The 23,938-nt window shown below is 38.7% G+C and overlaps 1 protein-coding gene across 2 annotated transcripts in view; it reads left to right on the top strand.

Moving 5' to 3' along the window:
- Positions 1-23,938, top strand: part of STMN2 (stathmin 2) — a 285,259-nt gene that overhangs the window by 101,314 nt on the left and 160,007 nt on the right. Inside the window, exon 2 of one of the 2 annotated variants that reach the window (XM_039385305.1) lies at positions 7,181-7,266. The exons of the other annotated variant lie outside the window; for it this stretch is intronic. Within the exon in view, the coding sequence (XP_039241239.1) occupies positions 7,181-7,266 (86 nt within the window). The remainder of the gene's footprint in view (positions 1-7,180; positions 7,267-23,938) is intronic. 2 annotated transcript variants of the gene reach the window in all.

Raw genomic sequence — 23,938 nt, 5'->3', positions numbered from 1 at the left:
TATGCTATTTGATATTTTTCCCACAGATAAGATTTATTTCTCTAAAATAGCCCTTGCAACATTCCCTTTTAGCCTGATATAAATTACTTGCTCAAACAGAAGAAAAATAATCTGCTGAAGGGGGTTTCTTGCTTTTCATGGGGATTCTCTTGTCACCATGTTGGAGTCTGGGAGCTTCTGTCCTCAACTGGGAAGGTGGGAATGTAAAGAGCACCCTTCCAAGTGACCACCATCATGGTGGCAGAGGAGAAACCATGTAGGAGGAGTGATCTGTGATCTGGATGTCTTCCAGCCATGGCTCTGCTTCTCTGGGCACAAAGATTTGTCTGATATGGGGACATTTATAAAGATGGACATATTTGAGTCCAGAGGAGTGTCATGAAGATAATCAGAGGGCTGAACCACCTCTCCTATGAATACAGGCTGAGAGAGTTGGGGTTGTTCAGTCTGGAGAAGAGAAGGCCCTGGGAAGACCTTATAGCAGCCTTCCAGTACCTAAAGGGACCTACAAGAAAGATGGAGAGGGGCTTTTCACAAGGGCATGTAGTGGTTGGACAAGGGGTAATGGCCTTAAGCTGGAAGAGAGTAGGTTTAGATCAGATATTAGAAAGGAATTCTTTATTGTGAGAGTGGCAAGACACTGGAACAGATTGTCCAGAGAAGCTGTGGATGCTCTATCCCTGGAGCTGTTCAAGCCCAGGCTGAATAGGGCCTTGAGCAACCTGATCTAATGGAAAGTATCCCTGACCATGGCAGGGGGTTTGGAACTAGATGGTCTTTAAGGTCTCTTCCAACCCAAACCATTCTATGAAGTTCCCAATCATTTTTTCAAACCTACTTTTCAGCTCTCAGTGTTGCTCTGCAGGAAACATCTTTTGTTATTGGGATCTTGTAAAACAAAGAGCAAATTGTAAAAGTTGAGCAAATTTAGCATAGATTTAGCTCAAAGCTGTATGATTTTGTCCAACATAGCTGCTTGTCTGAAATATTTCTCCTGCCCCTGTGTGAGACATAATTAAGTTGTATGTTGCCAGTTAACACTAATAAAATTAAGAAAAGACCATCAACAAATTTGGCTAAGTTAAAACTATCAGGAAGAACAAAATCCAGCTGGGAAAAGCAAGGCCAAAGTCAGTTCTAAATTTCTCTTTGTGCAACAACTAACACAAACTGTCCCGCCAGGTCCGAGTGGCATGGACAACTCTGTTGTGTAAGGAGAAGGAGAAGAGTGGAAGAAGGAGAAGGAGGAAGAGGAAAAAAGAGAGACAGAGAGAGGAGAAAGCAATGCCCTAGAGAGTTCAGTTCCCTACAGGGAAATAAGAGAGTGTAACCACTCTTGGTGGTTGGGGCAACCTGCCTCCCCATGACCAACAGCAACTGTTCCCTGTCACAGCTCAGCTGCCCATGGTGCTCCGCTCCTTGTGCGTGCACTGGGCTTGCAAAAGCAGCAGGCTACATACTGACTGATAGAAAGCAAAACTGAGGCATGATTGTGGTATGAGGCATCCTTGTTACCTAGGTTCGCGAGGAAGGTCTGACAGCCTGCATGACCTCTGTAGCTACATGGTCATGGCTGGGCTCATGGGGAGGTTTTGTAACAGTCATAAAAGTGAATTTCTACTGTTGGATGCAAAGACACTGAGCAATACCTGTGCCATACTTTTGGACCTGAGGGATGAGAAATCTCGTCTCACACTAATGTAATACTTATGTGAAAGAAGGTGGTGTTGGAAAACGATCTTGTTGTATGGCTTGGAAGGAACATTTCTTCTTTAGCTTCCAACTTTCCTAACTCTTTTTCCTAAGCACCCTATGCTTGGTCCCTCCCTGTCCTGCAAACTAAACAGGTTTAAAGGCTCCTTCTAGTCCTTATGACAGATGTTGCCAAAGTTTCCTTCTGCCAATACCAATAGCAGCTATTGGGGAATGGTTCGCCACATCAGCTTCTTTGCAGCAAGCCTTGCTGGGTGGAGCAGAGGAGTTATCATAAAGGCCTTCCAGCACCTTGATAAAAGCAGTTTTGTGTACTCATATGAACTGAAAGAAAGATGTAAAATCCTGACAGATTTTTATAGAACAGTGCAAGTTCATGCTGCCTTCTGCACATATTTTTTTCTTTCTTGGGGTATGTTAAAAATACTGAATGAGTAAAACTTTTCTCATATTCTTCTGGTTTCTTTCCTGTTTTTTCTGGTAACCCTCCTGCCCCGGGCACCTCAAACCTATCAGATATCAGAGTGATGCATTAATATTAGGAGCCTTCATACCAACAGGATCTTACCAGCTTGGTGCCATCCTGAACCAGCTTTGCTAGGCCCTCACAGAGCTTAGCAGTCTGACACAAAGCATAGGTCTTGATTTATAGCCATAGTTTTCTTGACAACTGGAATGATTTTTGGAAAGAGCACAGTCTTTTGAAAGGTCAAATACTGTAAATATAGCCACATCAGGTATGTTATTTTAGTCAAAAAAAAAAAGGTGAAGACTTGAAAATAAAATACTGCAATATAATATAAAACAGTATCAGGGCACTATTTAATGCTAAAAACTGTGGGAAAGTGTTAAAGCCTAAAATGAACTTCCTGCAGAAAAAAATTGTAAAAGAAGCAGAAAATTCAATTTTGTAGTTAACTTAAACAGACCTAAAACCCTTGTATATAATAGCCAGATTTGTTTCAATGTCACATCATTTTTACAAATGATTTCTCCAATTTTTTAGAGAAAACTTTTTTTACTGCACCACTCATCACTAGTTTTTGAACTTTTTCTAGTGATGTAAAAAGTGATTCTAGTAGTCCATGTGAGAATCACTTTTTACATCACTAGAAAAAGTACACCATTATCTAAGTATCAAGGGGATCTAAAGAAATGTAACTTGTGTGAAACCAGTTGAAAATTTAATAGAATGAGGGTATACATGAGGGTTGAAAAAGATCATAAATTTTTTTTTACATCTTCAAAATTTCCAAATTAAGTTCTTTTATAAAAAAAAGATGCAAATGACAACAGAGAGGCTGTAGATCTTACTGACTCAGGCCAACGCAACATACAGCACTCAGCACCCTACTCTTAATGGAACAAACACTTTTTGCAAAAGTGTTTAAGTCTTCCAGAAACTTAAATTTAATTAGAAAACAAATATTTTCCCCAAAATTTATGTTTTTCTTAACCTGAAGAGTAATCACATTATAGGGAAAATTTTCCAAAAGGAGAAAATGTAAAATTAGTTGGATTAAGTCCAATCAAAAGGTAAATCTAGAAAAAGAGGGCACAGAGAAATGTGCATGTATTAACTTACACAGGTTCCATCACCTCCTAGCTCCTGTCATTTGAAAATCCATCAACACATTTCTGCTGTGGCATGTATTCGCTATCGCCCAGCAAACTGGTAGGTTTCTTACCACGAACTTTTCTCCTCAGCTGAGAGGCAACCATTCCAGATGTCTACTCCAGTTTTCTGGATTTTACAATCTTTTCATAAAAAAAAAAAAAAAAAAAAAAAAAAAAAAGAAAAGAAAAAAACTAAAAACGAAGGGAATAAGAAATCCAAAGAATTTGAACTGCTTGATATTGGGGTCGACATAGTTCCATCCCAAGACACACTGGGGAACAGAACACAAAGATGCTGTACATAAACCTTCCCAAAGAGCAAGAACTACATATTAAAGATTTTTATTAGATGATGTTTTAAAGAGTCCCTAGGTGAATACAAGGTTTTATTGTTTCATAAGTTCAAACAGCATGTTTGTAGGAGAATGAAGCTGTAAAAATTAACAGTCAGAAAATAATAAGTAGCTATATGTCAAGAGAGGCATTATTAAAACAAGAAGGAATGGCACTGTCTGCATATGGTGAATATCACAAAGCAACAAGGCAAGAGGCATTATGCTGTTTGAATAGCTTACACCTTTATGTACTCAGCCTGAAAGTGTCAGTGGAGGCAATGATTACCCTCCAAGATCAATCCAGGTACTGTTACTCTCTCAAACTCTTGTTCATTATTGTTTGTTTTTAGCATATTTTAAAGTGCATTTTAATTGTTGCAAAGTAGCAATAAGGTAGTTGACAACAGCTCAGCTTCTTGCCAACACAAGAGATCACATCACCCAAGATTAGCTATGATGCATATTCACTACAATTGCTAATCCCTGCTCCAAAAAACATGATTCAAGGTATTATAATAAAACACAACAGACTTACAGAGAGACAGAAAGACAATGTGATCTTCTGATTGTTTTTTTTTCTGCAACTTGTTCTACATAAGAAGAATCTGATTCCAAAGTACTTAAAATTCCAGTTTGTCCCATACCTGTGACCTCAAAGAAACATTCAAAACATAGAGCCACAATTTAATGCATTATTTTTTTCTTACACTAATCATACCACAGATGCTGCTGGGCTGTTCAGAACTTGGCGTTCAGTTTTTAATCAGGAGTATGAAAGTTCATGCAGCAAACACTCTTGTTTCCCTGTTTCTTAAAGGAAGGATTCCATGGTGGCAAGGTCAAATGTGATCACTAAGGTTGTCATGGCAACTGTATATTGATTCATTAAATGTCAGAGTTTGTTCTGAAGCCTCTCCAAAGCAGGATATTGAAGTACCATAATTGTGTTTCTCTGCTCTTCGACCTTAGTATTTTGTGCCACGGCTAACTGATTCTGAATGCAAAGAAAACTGATGCACACTCACGTGTCAGTTATGCAAGGACAAAAAGAAAAAGGAAAGGGAAGGAAGACCAGAGAAAAAACAAAAATAACTAAGAAAGACTGAAGGATGCACAATGCACACATCAGAGATAAAAGAGAAAAAAAGGGGTAAAAAGTTGTTCTCATGTAGACTATGGCGTACTGAGTCAATAAATTCACCTTAAAAAGGTTTGACACTAAATGTGCTCATTCCCAATCTGACCTGAAACCAGTGCTACCAGGACATGGTGAATCCATAATCCCCAAAGCTGGCTATGGAAAGCGTGAGACAAATATACGTTCCTTTAAGTTGGTGGCAGTAGAAATTCTTCTGTAGAAAAGCTACAGGCTAAAGGGATAAGTGTATAGAATCATAGAATAATAGAATATAGACTCACTGAATAGTTTGGATTGGAAGGGACCTTAGAGATTATCTAGTTGCAATCCCTCCCGCCATGAGCAGGGACAACTTCTACTAGACCAGGTTGTTCAGAGCCCCATCCAACCTGGCCTTGAACAGCTCCAGGGATGGGGAGTTCACAGCTTCTCTGAGTAACCTGTTCCGCCACCCTCACATTCTCTGTCACTGTCTCGCCACCCTCACAGTAAAAAATTTCTTCCTAATGTCTAATCTAAACCTGCTCTCTTTCAGCTTAAGGCTTTTGCCCCTTGTCCAACCACTACATGCCCTTGTGAAAAGTCCCTCTCCATCTTTCTTGTAGGCTCCTTTAGGCCCTACAAGGATGCTATGAGATTTCTCTGGAGCTTTCTCTTCTCCAGGTTGAACAACCCCAACTCTCCCAGTATTGTTATCCTGACCTCTCTGTTTATGCAGTATTTGAAGAACTATGGACTAAGCATTGATTATAGCCATAGACGCTCCCTGTTAGTTTGCACACATCCACAGAAATTTCTAAATGCAAGAGTACATCCTTGAGGAGATATGGTGGAGGAGTGCCCTGCCTCTCCACAATGGAGGAGGAGCACCTGGTCCATGCTGGACTGGCCAAGGGAGGTCTGTCCCTGCCTCTGTACAACTCTCTTTACTTCATCTGGTGAAATGTGAACATTATTGATGAACAGGAGACTGTGTGAGCTGTTAGCCTGTCCATGAGAGCAAGCACCATGAGATCTTGTGTTTGCTTTGCTTGCCCCGTGTCCTCTTCACATCAGAGTGCTATGATCTTTTCAAGCACAAAGAGGAATGTGGAGTCAGTACTTCCCTGATTTATCGATGCTGCCACTCAAATGCCTTCCCTTCCTATTTCTTGTGACACCAGTATTTCACAGCTGAAAATGCCACAGGCCTTGGTAGAGCACACAGGACAGACCTCACTCAAAAGCCATTCTCTGAACTCTGGTTGAGGTATATGAGACTGTTTCCAGCAGGCACTGGGTGAGATGATAGCTTGTAAATGGTGTTGGAGGGCAACACTCAGATCACATCTCCCACATCCCTCAGAGCCACTGGGAAAAATTTAATGTATCTTCTTACCACAAAATGTCCTCCCTGCTGGTGCCTTGTGTGGGTTATAGGGGCTCCAGGGATGTGTGTGGAGCAGTGGTGATTTGACATAAGAACATCAGTAATGACAACGCCCAAGCTTTGTCAACGTGGCAAAACTCTGCAAAAGCGCGAGTATTTCACAGAATCAGAGAATATGCTGAGTTGGAAAGGACCCACAAGGCTCATTGAGTGCAGCTCCTGGTCCTGCACAAGACCGTCCACAAGAGTCACAGCAGGTGCCTGAGAGTGTCATCAAACACTTCTTGAACTCTGTCAGTCTTGGTGCTGCGACCACTTTTCTGTGGAGCCTGTTCTAGTGCCAAACAACCCTCTCCTTCTTCACAGCCCTCAGCAAGACAGGTCCTATGGGATCAGACAGCAACCAAAAGAGTGATTTTTGGATCACAGACACACTTGCATATCCTTCTCAATGACCACATTACTTTGTATATCAAGCTCTTTCCTTTACTTGGATGGCTTATCTTTTTTTGGCCAATATCCTTTCCCATTTAAAATAAGACATTTTCTCTGGTTAGTCTTATGAGAAGTATCAGACATCTGTGGAACTGAATTTTTGCAGGCACGAATGAATACAAAGTCTTCTGAGAAAGACCAAGCACAGAAGACTCTTAATAGTGAAGAGGGTGAAAGAGTGGTTACCGGCCTACATTAGTATGAACAAACAGCTTATAGCTATTTTAAAACTTGTGAGAAAAAGCTGAAGAGGAAAAACAATACAAAACCTGACATGTTTTTGTGTTTGCAAGTATAGATTGAATTCATTTTTTCATGTGTTGGTAAATAGGAGGGCATTTTCTAGGCCTGATCCTACCATTGTTCTGCCAGCTACTTTTTGTGTGCACTCACTGGAAGAAGTCTTTCAATAACACAGGAAAAATAAGGAACTGACATTCAAGGATTAAGGAACCTTTGAAGATATAGTATCATGATATAATATCTTTTTAAGATATGATCTGTGTGTTTCAGGACAAAGGGAACAGTGCTGATGGTCAAGAGCTGAAACTCAAGGATCATTTTACTCAGGAGCTGGATGGCACGGCATGCAATAGAAGGTATCACTCTCTCTTCCGGAAAACGTGCTCTACAACATCAAGTAAAAAACAGAACTACAGTTAAGTCTTGCTTAACAATGAATTGTATTTCTTAAACATCTGTATTTTTTTTACCAACCCAACCCGTAGTATTGACCTTGGGGGTGAATTTAAGTCAGCTCTCCCCACAGTCATTCATCACTCTTGTCTGGTATCTTAAGCATGCTGCTGTACAAAATGCCCTGTAATTTTATTACTGCTCACAAACACTGTCATTGAAAGGATCAAGGAACATGTATATGTGAAAAAGTAGAAATGAGATTTCGGGGTTACAGTCACTGATCTCAGAGTGCCAGCATTCAGGGTTATGTATGAGAACTGTTTAAGCAACATTTTAAATGTGAGGTTTATTATTACTTTTTTTTTCCCCAGAACATTAACCCAGCAATTAGCATAGATTAAGGGGTCCAAAGGACCTTCAGAAAGATCTTGTCTCAATAGCCCTAATTCCAGGATGTAATCTATTCAGGGTGCTCATACCTAATATCATTATAATAATATCATCTGGGTGCTAATACCTAATATCATTAGGAATGATAGATAATGAGTGATGAAAGGCAGCTGCAAGTATCAAGAGGTCATTTTACTCACTATGTTTCTTGTTCTGTATGTTTTTAAAATACATTTGTGGAATTATTTTCAAACAAATGATGAAAAAGCAGACAAGTATTCAAGGTAAACAATAAGAAAAACTGGAAGGCTGTCTCTGTAATGTACAAAAATACATCTTCCTGCTTTGGGGACAGATGCCTTCCTCAGTACTGGGATTACCATTCTTTACCTTACAATAATCAGGCCATTCAAAACAAACATTTTAGAGAGAAAAATGACATTTCTATACTTATACAACATCTTTGGAAAGAAATATTTTCCACTGTGATCATTTTGACAACAGCAGAATGAAATCATGAGATAAAACTAGTATCTACAGCTGACCATTTGAACGAAAGGAGAAGCTACAAAAACATTCTTACAGGATCAAATAGTTAAGCATGTTTAAAATTTCTACCATCACCACCAGGAACAATATGTGCTTTGGAAATATTCTGTCATAGCATGACAGTCTTATAGGAGTAAAATTTATTTATCAGTGAAGTTATTTATCAAATTTGATGAAAAAACTCCTCTCCTACTGCAAAGAAATCCAAGCTTAGAAAACAATTCCCACAATATTTTCTTCCAACACACTGTCATGGATTTTCAATGAAGCACAAATGTACATAGGCAAGCACACAGAACCTCCCAGACTCTTTCTTTAGAGGAATAAAGATAATGAACAAAGGTTATTGCTGTGCTTAATGCAATTTTCTGCCGTTTGAACCTGTAAGTGAAGAAAGCCTAGGCAACAGTGCCAGAAATATTTTGATTTTTCAAATGTGAAGATCAAAAATATCATTAATCCTTTTAGTTAGGTTGTACTTTGAATAAAAAGACTACTTATCATAGTTCTAAATTAGATCTTTGTATATATGATAGGCAAAGTGCATAAAACTGTGAAAAAATATTGTTTTCTAAGTGCAATTTGAGATGCAAACTGAAGGTGAAGTAAAGCAAAGAGCAGAAAAAAGAGGGATGAGACTATATCAAATGAAATAAGAGAATATTGAAGTGAATAGAGAAATAACAAGTCTTAGATTGGAAGCTTTATATTTGATTAATTAAACTGCATCCTGAATTTACTAATTGGATGTGTACATGATATGTTGTTGTCGGACAATGACAGATGGTGTTGCACTGATGGCAATTAATCCTAGTAGCACTTTTAAAATAGGCATGAAACTCTCTGGTTATCCCTATTTCTGCAGTCATTCCTCTGAAAACCTAGGACAGAAATAACTATGAGTTTCATTATCAGGAAGACAAAAATTATGAGTTTTCAACCAGTACTAAATAGTATTTATTTTCTGTTAGGATAATAATAGCTTTCAAATAAACATATTTTGTGACTTCTACTAACAGTGTCTACCTTTTAGTTAACACATTTAGTAAGTATAGAAAAACACTATTAGGTTTACATATTTTTATTGCTGTACATCCTGTACAAGGGAAAGATGTGAAATTTGAATAGTTGAAAATACAAAGTCACTGAAGAAGCAACAGGAAAAACCTCCAATAGCCCCGTGATAGGAAAACCACATTTCTACTTGTTCTTGTTGGTTCTCTAATTTACAAGCGTACAAGCAGACATCCTTTTGGACCAACTGTGGTGTAAATTACTAAACTTTGTTACTTTGACTTCCCAGGGAATCTGCATTTGATGATACACCAAAGCATGAAATATGTGTTTGATGATCCTACTGAAGGAATCTTGGTGAGAACTCTGCTAAAACCTCATTGAACTATTCCATGGTGATTTAGGTCACTTAAAAATAGACACAAGGAAGATCAAGGTTCAGTGCTGCACATGCTGACTCACCCTTTTTTTCTCACTTAGTAGTTGAAATTGATGGAAAGCTACATGTGGTTGACTTCCATCACTTGCAAGTCACATCTGAAAACAAATTTACACATTGTCATAGTCAGGAAAAAAAAAAGTTGCTAAGATTATTTTACACATTTTTGTACCACCCCCTATTTTTTTTTCTTTCAGGCAACTGAATTTCAGTCAAAAGCCATAAAGAATGTTATGGAAATTTGTCTGCTTAATCAACAAGTTTGGTTCTGCCACAGACTTCCTAGAGGTTCACATATAGGAAGCACTTTGCAAAATAGGGACAATAATAAATAAAATAATAACCCTTTCCTTTGTATTTCCTAATCTTTGACGCAACCCTGAAGAAAGGAGTACTGAAGGAGAGAGTAACTAGGCTGTATAAGATCTTAGTCTAGGTCTTTAAGTATTCTGGGATACATCTCTTAGGAAAAATATGTCCAATATCTAAAATTTCCTCAGCTCAGTTAATGCCTCTGGAAGTTACGCTAATTAAAATAACTTAAAAATTTATTTAAGTTTTATGATGTGAAATCTCTAAGTCAGAGTAGTCCATGCAACTGAATGAGGAATGTATGTTGGCTGATTGCAAAATAGGTGGGAGGAAAAAAATCATCTTGTTTTTACATAGAAGATATAATAGATCAAGATTTCTTAAAATAAGAAGCTGCATTCTTTGCTCTTTGAGACTGTTTTCCGTCCCACTGAAGTCTCATGCTGCAGCAATCCATACATACAAACTGGACTTGAAGCACAGATTTAAGAGTGCAGATGAATATAGGATGACAGTCATAGGACACAACAGTAACATTGCTTGCCCTCAGAGCATAAGAAAAAGAGAATGAAAAGACTTTTTTTCCTTTACTTTATTAAGGACCAGAGTCATAAGGTTCCAACATTATTCCAACCATCTAATTTATTGACTAGTGACCAATGCCAAAAGGTCTGAATTATCGCTTCTAGAGCAAAGGTGTGAAATAATTCTTATAGACAGTGAGAGAGGAAGATTGTTTATAACTTGACCATGAAAAGTATTGGCCTAAATCTGTATTTTCGTTTACACTTCTTTGTTTGAAATGCCTAATATTTCCCAAAAGGCAATATTGGATCACACATGAAATAAGCAGTGTCATTTAATACTTTTTCTCTCTTATCAGAACTGCTTCTTCTAGGTGATGGTAGACTTACAGTAAATCAGCAGGATATTAATTCTTTTTTTATCTCATGCATTGTAAATTCAGGTCATATGTAGCGGTTTGCACCAGGAGCCTCTTATTACCATATTGATTAGTAACATTTTATAGTTTTCGACATTGTTCTATATGGAACCTCTGAAAAAAAATTGCTGTTTTACAACTCTGTATACATAATCCATATGATAATAGCAAATAAATGTATGCAAGCATCTGGGATAAATCTGCCTGAGAAGCCTGGAACATTTTGACATAAAGATACTAACGACTCTCAGAATGAACTGAGATCTTGCAATGCCTAGTTAATCTTTGTTACTCTTGCAGGTGAATTTCTGGCCACCACATTGTGGTATAGAAAGTATTTATTTCAATAGAAATTTAGAAAATAATAATTATTATTAGAGCTAAAAAGAACCCACGTAAAGTAAAACATTGCCAGAAGTTTGCTATTTGTGCATAGTGAATGAACATTGGACTTGTAAAACAAAACTCCTAACCACTTCTAAAGGTCATAAAATCATAGAATATCCTGAGCTGGAAGGGACTCGTCAGGATCATCAAGTCCAATCAAGGTATCATCTTGGATAAACTGTGGAGCATTTTCCTCCAACCGGTTTCTTTCAGAGCCCCAAAATTTCAATTTATTTCTTTGCCTACGTGTATTCAGTGGTGTGTTTGAGACACCTTATTCCCCAGAGCTGGTCTACGATGCGTTTGAAATTACCTCAGTTCCACATTTACAATATGTTTATGGACATAATGACTTTACAGTAACTTATAAACTTTTTTGGTGAAAAATCAGCAAAAGGCAATAAATATCTTGATGAGACATAATTCATGAGACAGGAGTTCAATCACTCCTGTCATCTATCTAAACACATTCCACCCCAATGTAATACATTAACATATCACATGTCTGTGCTACTTAACAAACAAACCCAGATATCTTCTGAATCAGAGCAAACACTTTACATTTCCACTATACAAACCATCATTGCTAAAGCAATAAGCTAGATGCTAGAGCGTGGATTTTCATTAATACTAGAGATACAAAAAACAGTTAGACTGTTAATATTATTCCTAGTGATATTACCAGTCACTTGTCAATTGAAACAATAACCTGTATTTCTCCAAACCGGTCATCCAGGAGAAAATAAAACCAATAAGCCAGCAAAGTTAAGACTACCAGATCATCAGAACTTTTGTGGTCTAGAAAAGGTACAACCAGAACATCTGCCTCTACTCTTGGATATGCCCAAGATTCTAGAAGCACTTGTTTTATCATTGTATTCATCTATACAACGATAAAGACTTTACAGGTCACTCTATAAAGATGGTTCCCTGAGCATTTGGAGGATGAGTACCTTCAGCAGGGACTGCTTCTGTATGAGAAGTCATTAAATAAAATACAACCAACACAGGGACTACCACTGATGAGTTACTGAGCCCTGTTCTTTTTCATTTCCGTATAAACCTTCAGTCCTTTTCAGAGCAGTAGCCTAAAGGAAGGGTAAAAGAATGGACATTTAAACATTGCCCAGAGCCTGGGCTGCTCAGCTGACAGAGAGAGTTGGGACTGCTGCCAGTGTGCAGGGCTGAGGCCATGCAGTCCCATGGGACACCCTAGAAGATGACAGAGGAACCTGCTTCTCAGTCCCCAACAGCAGCCACAGGATGCTAATGGGATGTAGGCATCTTATGCTGAGCTTGAGAGGACACTGAGCTGCCTTTCGAAGGGGCCTCATCTGCCTCTTCCCATTAACTCTTTGGAACTGAATTACTTTTATGGGCACTTTTTGATATATTGTTTTGTCTAAATAGACAGTCCATAATGTTTTGTTGGCTTTTGACTGTTTGCTGTCCTCAAACAAACATTTAGTTCGACTGCACATAGCACCCAGAAAGTGTCTCACACCCATAAAATACAACCCAGTGCTGGGAGGTGGCCTGTTATGTGCACCATTTTGCTAGACTGTACAGTTTTCTACTAAGAAAAGACAATCACTTAAGGTCCTGGGGCTATCCCAAGTGTTACAGAGAATCCTGATTAATGAGCAGCTTACTAAAAAATAGACTCTTCCTGAGGAGCTGTCAAGCCCTGAAGAATTGTGCCAGCACTTCTTAGCTGTGCCCTCCACACCTCAGTGAGTGCAAATTGTTCAATTACTCTTGTATATTTTTGGAGGCATAGGAGGTTTTTTCATCTTTCACAGTGGACCTGTCAAGATGTTTAGTTGTCAAAAAAGTGCCTTTCCCTCTCCCAGGATATTTATTTTTTTCAGATAAAAGTTATATAAGAAATGGCCTTCCTTTCCATTTTGTGTCATAGCTGCTGCCTGTGTGTTGTGCACAGACTTTGATAAGGAGCCCACATCCAGAGTCTGGTACAGGTGTCCAGCTAAGCCTGAATGGGGCAAGACTGCAAGGGAGGACAATGTCATCTTTCTTTCTCATTCTTTCACCAGTCTGATAGAAGGTGGTGGAACAGCCATTTTCTCCTCACCATAAGTTATAACAATGCCAAGCCTGCTTTTGTCTATATTAGCTGGCAGAACTTCTTTGGGGTGATTATATTGGTGAGCAACAGGTGAGCTCTAATAAAGTCTAATAAATCTATTATATAAGTAAATAAATAAATAATAAAGAAATAATAAATAATTCTATTAAATCTAATAAAATTTGATAAATCTAATAACATCCATTGCTTCTACCATGCCCCTTTGTTAAGGTACAGAGTTGACTAAAGCCAAAACCTAATAACATTTAGGATATTTTTAGGACTCATTGTAGAAGTCCATGCACAAGATTAGGACAAGTAGGAGTTTTATAGGACTTCTTTATACCGGCAGCAGTCAGCCTGTATGACCATATAAATCTTGTGTCCAAAATCTTCCTGAGGGCACAATTCAAAACATAAAATGCTGTACCTCAGATAACAGAGAGGATTTGCTGTGGGATGATGCTCATTCAGGGATACACAATAATGCAACCCTGCCATGTCCTGCAGTGGCAACAGGGAAACAGCCAGATTATTGAGAGATACTGCTTTGGCCTTCATTTCTCTCAGAGTAGGAGGACTTGCTTGCTAACACAGTGAAATGATAAATGTGAAGTGTATGTACCCTAAACTACTCAGATTGCATAATAATGAGTTTGGATATGGACTACTATTTTAAAAAAATTAAAGATGAGGTAATGCAACAAGTCCAGCCTATTATAATATAATTTTTTAAAAATTAAATTCAGGGTTCATTGGATTTTCATCTTAATTTCAACTGCTGTTTACCCTCATTTAGCCACTTGACAGGGGTGCTGGGCCAAGACTTCATTCTGAAATTAATGGCTTATGGCCACAGGCTTCAGAAGATGAAAAATTTTTCTTACTCTGTGACTGAGCACTCAATTCGACTCTCAGTTACACTTGTATAGTTCAATTAGAATGGGGATAATCAAGAAAAAAGCATCAACGATGCTTCTACAACCTTCAGTCATCTTGCTTTTGATATAGTGTACTGAAATTATTTCAATGTAGAAGAAACTACAGACCTGTGTAATTATTAACTATCTATTCTGAGGTAGTCAATAGTCGAGACTTGGTGTATCCACAGCAGACAGTGCATTTTCCTCCAGATTTTTAAGAGCTTTTAAGCTATGTGAATTTTTTAATCACAAATATCCTGTGAAGGCAGCTCAAACCAGTTGCCTTAAGATGATCTTCATAACTACTCAAAGGAAAAATTAATGATTCCAGGGTCTTCTTGCATTCTCAGCATATTTTATAATAAAGAAAAATCTAAGGTCAGGACAAGAGTCAATTTCAACTTAAAAACAACCCCGCCTTGCTGCTGAAATTGGCTCTTTTTGTGATCCAGTATCTTTGTTACTGGTAGGCCCAGACGTTTCATGAAGAGGTCAGACAGACTGCCCAAATATCTAACACAACACTGGAAGATCTGGGGTTTTTCTTTAAAGAGGAGAAAGAGAAAACAGGAGAGGGAGAAAATATACAGGATATATGCTCATGATACTACATTTAAAACAAAATTGAGTTAAAATTTGTCAATAAATAACATTAAATTTGTCAGAAGCATTGAGATTAACACATACCTCTATAACAGTAGTAGAAAATGCTCCTTATTCTGATACAAAACACTTGTTTGCCATTTCATTCTACAGCTTTCAGATAAAAATAATAGTCTGAGGAAGCCTCTGAGTTTAATCTTAGTTGACTTTTGTCTGTCTGCTTCCCTTGTCCTGTTGTCTTTTTTTGATTAGTTAACCAAATTCAAAACAAAACCAGATTTGTTTGGACTCCATACTAGCTCTGAGCAGACAGGGAGGAAAAAGCACATGCATACTGAGTCAGTGCTTTCTCATGTAGAATGGAAGAATCCTAAAAATGCTGTCTCATAATGGGAAACTAAATTATTTTTAAGTCACCACTCCCAATTAACTTACAAAGTTCAACAGTGTTAAAAGAATGGCAAACCAGCTGTATATGCTTTTCACTGCCTCTTTTTCCATAATAATTATGCAGCCCTGTGAACACAGTTGATATAACCTCTGCTCAGAAACTATACTCCATGGCTACAGACTGCCATTGCTCTGTATTAAAACATTAGGTCCATCACTTGATATTAGAAAGTAATAATTATACCAATGCATTTGAAGATTCTTTCCTTTCATAAAGCTACCTTTGCTTAAAGGATTATCCTGACAGACAACACACTTGCCTTTTTAAAGAAGCAATATAATTAGCTTCCTCTCACCCCAGTGCTACTTCTTTCTCTTATCTCTGGCTATCTGAGAAATAAGAGCAGTGGAAATGTTTGCTCCAAGATAGCACGATGGCAGCAGAGGCAAAACTGCTGCCTTGATTTAGTGGGTCAGGAGGGTCCCTGTGGATGCAGGAACCCCAGGCACGTAGCCCTGTTGCTAGGGAACTATATCGATCCTTTCCAGCATCTTCACTGACACCCCCTCTGCTCCACTGTGATTGAACACCATTCTTCACAGGAGTGGGAGAGGTAGAAGCTTTGGCTTGACTTTAATATTTATGAAGAAAACGTTTTAACCATTGAAGCTTTAAATGTCTAATGCTGTTTTCTTTTTCCAGAGCAGCAGATTCCTTTGGGAATATTTCGATCACTCTAGTAGGGCAAATTACTTGACGTTGGAGGCAGACAGCTTACTTTCTCTCAGCTAAATGCCATAGTAGGACATGCATACAGAAATAATTAAAGTATATTTCTCCTCATTCATTTAAATTCTCCTATTATTTCAAGATAATTTACACTTAAAATACGTCATGCTACAGGTTTAACTGAAAATCATCAAAATCGGGTTGAAAGTTAGATCAGGGTATTCTGAATATTTTTATATAGGCTAAAAAAAACAAGGCATATGTAAAAAAAATGTGGTGTGTACACAGAGAGTGCTGTTACACAGAAAGTGTTGACAAAGCCCAGAGGGGCACTGTGGGAATCGCCCAGTACCCTCAGCAAGAGAAATGAGGATAGCAGGTTACATATCTTTAGCTAGCTCATTTGGCTGTTCGTCGCTGTGCATATACAATGGAGGGGTTTTAATGTAAAGCTTTTTAAGAAGGTTCCCCAATGTGTTTCCTCAGCCAGTGCTGCAGTGCACACCACACTGGTAAGGACCTGCAATAGTGGACTTGCAGCTATGTTGTTACGTGTCTGGCCCATATGCAGCTTGGAGGCAACATCCTCAGGACATCAGTCCTCTGGGGGGGGGGAAGGTGGGCGTGCAGATACCTCAGCTGCTGCAGGCAGTGAGCAAACATACTCTATCAAACAATATAATTGAAGAAGATGGAGCACCTGAGTCCCATCCCAATAGATTTCCAGGGAATATGTATTTATAAAAAGGTGATGCCATGAAGCCTCAAAGATTGGAAAGCTTATCAGATGATATTAAACTTTTCCAAACCATCTCACCTACAATAGTGAGAAGAACCTGAAAAACTGATAGTTTTCCAGATTAAATACAGAAAATTCTCCAACTTCTAAACGTCACCATTAGAATAGAACGCATATACTTCAATAAGCTCCTGTTGATTTTACATCTATATAAAATCAATAATTTAAAATGTGAGATGATTAAGCCCTTGGCATCCTTCCTATAAATACTCCAAACTGGCAGAAAATGTCTAGCAGTAGCCTTAGAAATTGAAATAATTGCTTTAATCAGACACCAGATGCCTGCTATGGAGCTGCATAACAGATACCACAGTGACCCGAGGGAATTAGATGTAGCATAAGGAGAAGGTACTTCTGTGAGCAGAAACAAATTTATCAAAAGAACTATGGGGACAGTAGCTCCCTTTTAGCATCATCCTGTGTGGCACATATTCTGCTCACACTGTAGGAAATGCTGCTTTCTGCTGTTTTGCTGTTCTGTGGAAGGCCACACCTGGCCCTGCATCCATTCCTGTCTATTAGGAAGCCCCTACCAACAACACCCCCCACTGAAATGTCTGGACACTAATTCAGAAAGTTAGGCTTGTGAAAGCTGTAGTGGTTTCCTGCAAGGCAGACAGCAGCTCACACCACTTCCACAGGTGAAAACATCCTTTGATATTGACATCATGTGGGTGTGCATGATAGGATCTGGTTTATAAACACAAATCTCTATCTTTAACCTAAATCATACTGCATATCTTATAGTTTCCTAAATTCCTCTGATTAAAACACAAAGTTAAAACACTAGAGTCAATTTATTTAGAAAAAAAAAAAAATATTCAAACTTGTGCTTCATAAAATATGTCAGCAAGTTCCAGAGGATCTGCCTTCAGTCTTTCTATGGGCTTTCTTCTTAATGTAAAGTAAATTCTCATTCTTCCCATTTCAAAGCTAATCTTCTCCCACTCACTCTAATATTCAGTTACTATGTTAGAGACCATGAATTAGGAAATGGCTGTTAAGACAGCACTGAAGTCCCTTATAAATAATAACGTTATATAATTTTCTACAATGTACAGCATAATGGTCTTCAAAGAAACTCATCTAACTAAGCTGCTGCTAGCTCTCAAACTAGCAGTCTTTCCTCATACAACACTGACATGATAATAGCATAATACTCTAGGCCATTAAGTCTATTGAAAGTAAATTACTACCATCAGATGTGATAAAACCTACTTAGATGCACTAACAACCTTATGTTCTGTCTTGATAACACTACTAAAATAGTGATTGCCTCTGTTTAGCCTTATATTAATATTTTTTATCTGTTTCTTCTTAAAATGTGTTGGTCAAACGGCCAACCTGGGTCACTGCTTAGAAAACATTTAGGGAAAAGGGCAGCAGTGCAATACTTTGGGTCCTGACCTGAAGTCCAGCAAAATCAAGGGGGACCCTGCTATTAGCTGCAGTGTCTTCAGCTCTTGACAGGCCACCTCATGTAATTTATAACAGAGATATTAAAAACTCTGCTTCCTCTTAAAGCTGCTGATTTACGCATAGGTTTTGTATATATATATATGTATATATATGCATATGTTATAGATACATGCTCAAAACTCAGCAATTCAGTCCATCACACAGGAACTGGTGAAGTATGAATTGGATATTGCTCCCATTTTAGGAGAAACTCTTAAGGCCATACAGCAGGTGAAAATTGGCAAGGCAGCTGGGGTTGATGGAATTCCACCTGAAGTCTGGAAACATGGGGGCCTTGCATTCCATACTAAATTTCACGAATTCGTACTACGCTGTTGGGAACTCGGCGAACTGCCATCAGACCTTCGAGAGGCAGTCATCATCACCTTGTATAAAAAGAAAGGAGTTAAATCAGACTGTTCAAATTACCGTGGTATTACTCTGCTCTCCATTGCTGGCAAAATCCTGGCAAGAATACTTTTGAACAAACTAATATCCACTATAGCAGAAGGAATTCTACCTGAACGTCAATGTGGTTTCAGAGCCAACAGGAATACCACAGACATGGTGTTTGTTCTCAGACAACTGCAAGAGAAGTGTAGGGAACAGAACAAAGGTCTCTGTGTAACCTTTGTTGACCTCACCAAGGCTCTCAATACTGTGAGCAGAAAAGGTCTATGGCATATTTTGGAACGTTTAGGATATCCTCCCAAGTTCCTTAAAATGATCATCTCACTCCATGAGGATCAGCACGGCCAAGTCAGATATGGTGACACACTTTCTGAGCCCTTTCTAATAACCAATGGTGTGAAACAAGACTGCATTCTCGCACCAACTCTATTCACAATCTTTTTCAGCATGATGGTCCAAAGGGCCGTGGCAGACCTCGATGATCAGGACGGTATCTACATTCGATATCATACTGATGGAAGCCTATTCAACCTAAGGTGACTGAAGGCCCACACCAAGACCTTAAACCATCTTGTCCGGGAGCTGCTTTATGCTGATGACGCCGCCCTTGTCGCCCACACAGAAGCAGTTCTGCAGTGTTTAACATCCTGCTTTGCAGATGCTGCTGAGCTCTTTGGGCTGGAAGTCAGTCTAAAGAAGACAGAAGTTCTCTATCAACCGGTACCTCGGGAAGTCTTCCATCATCCCCATATCACCATTGGCCAATCAGAGCTCAAATCAGTCCAGCAGTTTAATTGCCTAGGTAGCCTCATCTCCTCAGATGGTAAGATTGATGGAGAGATAGACAACAGGTTAGCAAAGGCATTTAGTGCCTTTGGAAAGCTTCATAAAAGAGTTCGGCAAAATAAACACCTGAAGAAAAGTACAAAGATCAGTGTTTACAGAGCCATAGTGCTGTCTACTCTTTTATATGGATCCGAATCATGGGTCATCTACCACCACCACCTGTGACTCCTAGAACGCTTCCATCAACGCTGCCTCCATACAATCCTAAACATCCACTGGTCAGATTATGTGACCAATACATCTGTTCTAGAACAAGCAGCAGTCACAAGTATTGAGGCCATGTTGCTGAGAACACAGCAGCGATGGGCAGGACACGTCTCCAGGATGGAGGACCACCACCTCCCTAAGATCTTGCTTTATGGTGAACTTTCCACTGGCTGCCACAAGAGAGGAGCCCCAAAGAGAAGATACAAGGACTCCTTGAAACAACATCTCAGCCTTGGCCATATTGATCAACATAACTGGTCTACTCTGGCCTCCAATCGGGAGGTCTGGAGACACACCACCTATAACGCAGCTGATGCTTTTGAGAACGCACCCAGGATCACTCTCGAGGAGAAAAGACAACGCAGAAAGAATTGTGTCTTGCAGAATGTACCACCTAAGGAGTCTTTCTGCTGTGCCTTTTGCAACCAGACGTGTCTATCTCATATTGGTCTTTTTAGCCACCAGCGCACTTGTAACAAATGTGGATAGAGCCCTTCCCAAATCTTCGTTTGCAAAGCCTAGCCATAATGATGATAGATACACACACATATGCACGTGCTTTATTAATTCTTCCATTAATGGCATGAATTCCCATTAATCCTCTCTGACAGCTAAAACCTGTTTACACACAGTTGGTTTTGGTTTTGCTGCTTTTGTGACTTATTTAGACAAATGTTATAAGAAGGGCTGTTTGAAGCGTCTGAAAAACATGTACAAATTTTAAAGACTTCCAATGGGACATGTGTCTCTTTCATTGCTGCAAATTATTCGATTTTGCTTTTTGTTTTTTAACTTGGGGTGAATATAGGTGAGAAAAGTGATTGTATTTCCTACAAATAGTTCTAAGTTTTCTAGGATTTTTTAGTATCTATTTTCATAGCAGAACATGCTCACTATCTAACACATATCTAAGTAGCGTCATTTACTTGTGGAAACATAAAAAGCCATGACAAAATATAACTGTAGAATTTACTACATTTTTATCTAAGGCACTGGACCAAGGAATGGCAGACTTGTCTCTGATGTGTAATCTAGGCATCACTGCATGTAGGACACCAAAAAAAAACCCATTTTCAGTAGCTGTAAACTCAGTTCCCATACACAAATGTATGGGAAAGCAAATAGTAACAATATAGTACGAGGACGTTTACTCACCAGTAGGTTTGATAAGACCCACAACTTGTGGAGGTTGATAAATCCATTTTAGTAAACACATCTAGGTCACGCTTAGCTCTGACTCCTACAAAAACTTTGGTCACAAATACCTGCCACCCTGCAAAGGTCACACATAGTGTGTATGCACTAAAATAGAGGCAGTTTCCCACCTCCCCCACTGTGTCAGACTTTGTAGCTGTCCCTGTAAGTAAATAGATTCTTTCTTGATCAAAGCCATTAACTGAGCTGTTCTTCACATCCCTGTCTACTACTTTATTCTTATTCAAAGATGCACAATTTCACTGGGGATGTTAAGTGTCAAATGCACTGTGGAGTGATGGTGCTCACTGCTTAACATTCAGCTCCAAAGCCTCTCATAAAGGAAGCGTGAACATATTTGGCTGCCTGTCAAAAACACTGGCCTGGATGAATTGCAACTGCCTGGAACCATATGGTAAATAAGACCAAAATCTTCTACCAGGGGTTTCCAGGCTCTGGGCAAACATGTTCAGTCATAGTTTTTACATCTGACAGCTTGTAGCCCTCAAGTAATCCCTGTGATTTTTTAAGAAAGCTCCAACTTATGTCCTCTCAAAGAGTTTTGTTATGTTAAATCTTTCTCAGGAAGATGGGGTTTCATGTTCCTGAAGACTTTTTCTGCATGTATTTAGTGGGAAAAGGAGGTGACAGCAATCTAACCTCTCCTATGAGGCTTCACTTAAGCAGGTAACTAATATTTATTTGCCCCCTTTTCCCTCAAAGTTCTGCAATGTACTAGATAGAGGAGCAGAAGTAATACAAACTCTGCAGCTTTCTGTGGCTGTGATGCTGGGTAGAAGTTCAGATTAAGCAGCATGTAGGTAGAGGGAACAGGACCCTTAGCGTCTGCTTGGGGCACTCACTAGTCTGGTGTTAGTCATGCTTCAAATCACTACTCTTCTTTTACCCCATTTTACTGATTTTCAGAGACATTTCATTTTAAGTATTCAGAGCCACCTTCTCTTAAGTGTCATTAACATAGTTACTGATTTTATCATTTGCCCACCTAATTTGTTCAACATATTCTTGTTAGTTCTTTTGTGTATTGAATCAGTCGGGTGTTGCACATCACAAATACACTTCAGGAGTAAGGAATTTAGTATGCAATAGAAAAGAAAGAACTATTTAAAGGTATTCCTTTATTCAATTCATGACTAAGTGCACAGGGAACTTAATAGTACTGGGATATCAAATGCTGAAGATTAGCATCTTCTAAGAATGCCCTATATGTCCAAACAATCACTGGTAAAAGCTTTTGCAAGCCATTTAAGATGACATTGACCTCCATTTTCTGAGAAACTGGAAGCATTACATACAATTTAATAAGAGAAAAGGGGGAAAACTAATTGACATAGAAACGTCAAAGCAATGTAAATGTGATGTTTTCATGATGGGAAATATCTTCACAGCTGAAAAAGAAATGAGCTGGATTATTGCAGATATTAATATTAAGAAAGCATGCTGTTAACATTAACATCCAATTTGCCTAATATAGAGTTCATTACTGTTCAGTATTTCATCTAAATCATTTTCTTGTTAATGCTCACCCAATACCAAATAACTCTCCAGCACTTGCCTTAGACATCTCTATGAATACTAGTAAATTTATTATACTTGGTCCTGTTGTAATGGAGCTCCAGTGGATTCATAATGATCAGATACTTAGTATAAGCAGTGAGCATTGAGAAGGCTCTTCTTTCTGCTTGTGTGAACACAATAAAATATCAGAGGTACACTAGAGACATCCTCAAAACTGGGCAGACAGTAAGGCTCGGAGAAAAAGATATATTTTTTCGAATAATAAGGAGGCACGATCATGAACATCTGCAAAATTGCTAATTTGAATTCATCTTGCTGCTTCATTTTCATTTCAAAACATTAGCCAAGGGGAGAAAAAATAAAGTTTAAGGTTTCTAACAATTTGGACTCTAAGAAATAAAGTAATCTGTGCCTTACCAAGGGAAAAGGTGTGTTATGGCAAAATGTGTGATATATAGATACTGTCAGCAGTCTTTAGAATACATTATTCTTCACAGAATGAAGCTACTGAAGATTGATTCAACCACTATAATCGAAGTGTCTGCATTGTAATTAGCACATGAGCAAATATGCATACATAACTTTATAAGAAAACTGTACTACAGCACCTTTCTCTGAGCACAGATCATAGTTGTTAGCTCTGTCATTACAAAACTGTATATTATCTATTCTGAAAATAAAGCTAGGTAGGAACATCTAACTTTGGTGTTCAGCTAACTGCACTGCATTTCAAGTATATTATTTTAATATAATTTATTCAATATTTTATAACAGAAAATGTCAATGTCACAATCAGTGGCAGAAACCACTTCTCAGATGTGACACACGATATGTTACAGGTGTGAATCTGTGTTCTGAGGTCTTACCCTCAGCCATTTAAAATGCTGGTCACAGCGAATACTGATGTACAGTAGATAGTAGCCATGGAAACCAGTCAGAGCTTACCTTCATAATATTTTTTTAAGAAAATTGGATTTCAAAGGGTGATTTTTCTCTTTCTTTGAGGGCACAGTACGTTATACTAAGTAGTAAATTATCCATGAGAGGTTTTTAAAAGCAATTCCATCCTAAAATCCCTTGCAGATGTTGCACAGTGCTCATTTCTGCACACTAAAGATCAGATGTGTTATTAAAACATGATAAACATATCAAAACCTCCCTGAGGAATGCAACAAGTGAGGAGCAGACTCAGAGCACATCCTGGGCTGCAATGAGAGGAGCCAGGTCTGCTGTTGCAAACATGTCCTCATTTCTAACCACTCCTGGAGGGACCAAACAATTGCATAGAATGTGCTAAGTGACAGGGAAGACAGGCAGCCAGGCCCCTAGAGGATACATGCAGGGCAGGAGGGGAGGGTGAAGTCCTGGCTCTTGTGAAGGCAAGATGTGAGGTCATATTTAACGCTTGGAGG

Source organism: Pipra filicauda, unplaced genomic scaffold (genome assembly GCF_003945595.2).
Source record: "Pipra filicauda isolate LSUMZ 115617 unplaced genomic scaffold, ASM394559v2 scaffold400_size1120237_pilon, whole genome shotgun sequence".
NCBI classification, from domain to species: Eukaryota; Metazoa; Chordata; class Aves; order Passeriformes; family Pipridae; genus Pipra; species Pipra filicauda.
The sequence above is the reverse complement of the archived record's forward strand: the minus strand, read 5'-3'. Positions and strand labels throughout refer to the sequence as shown.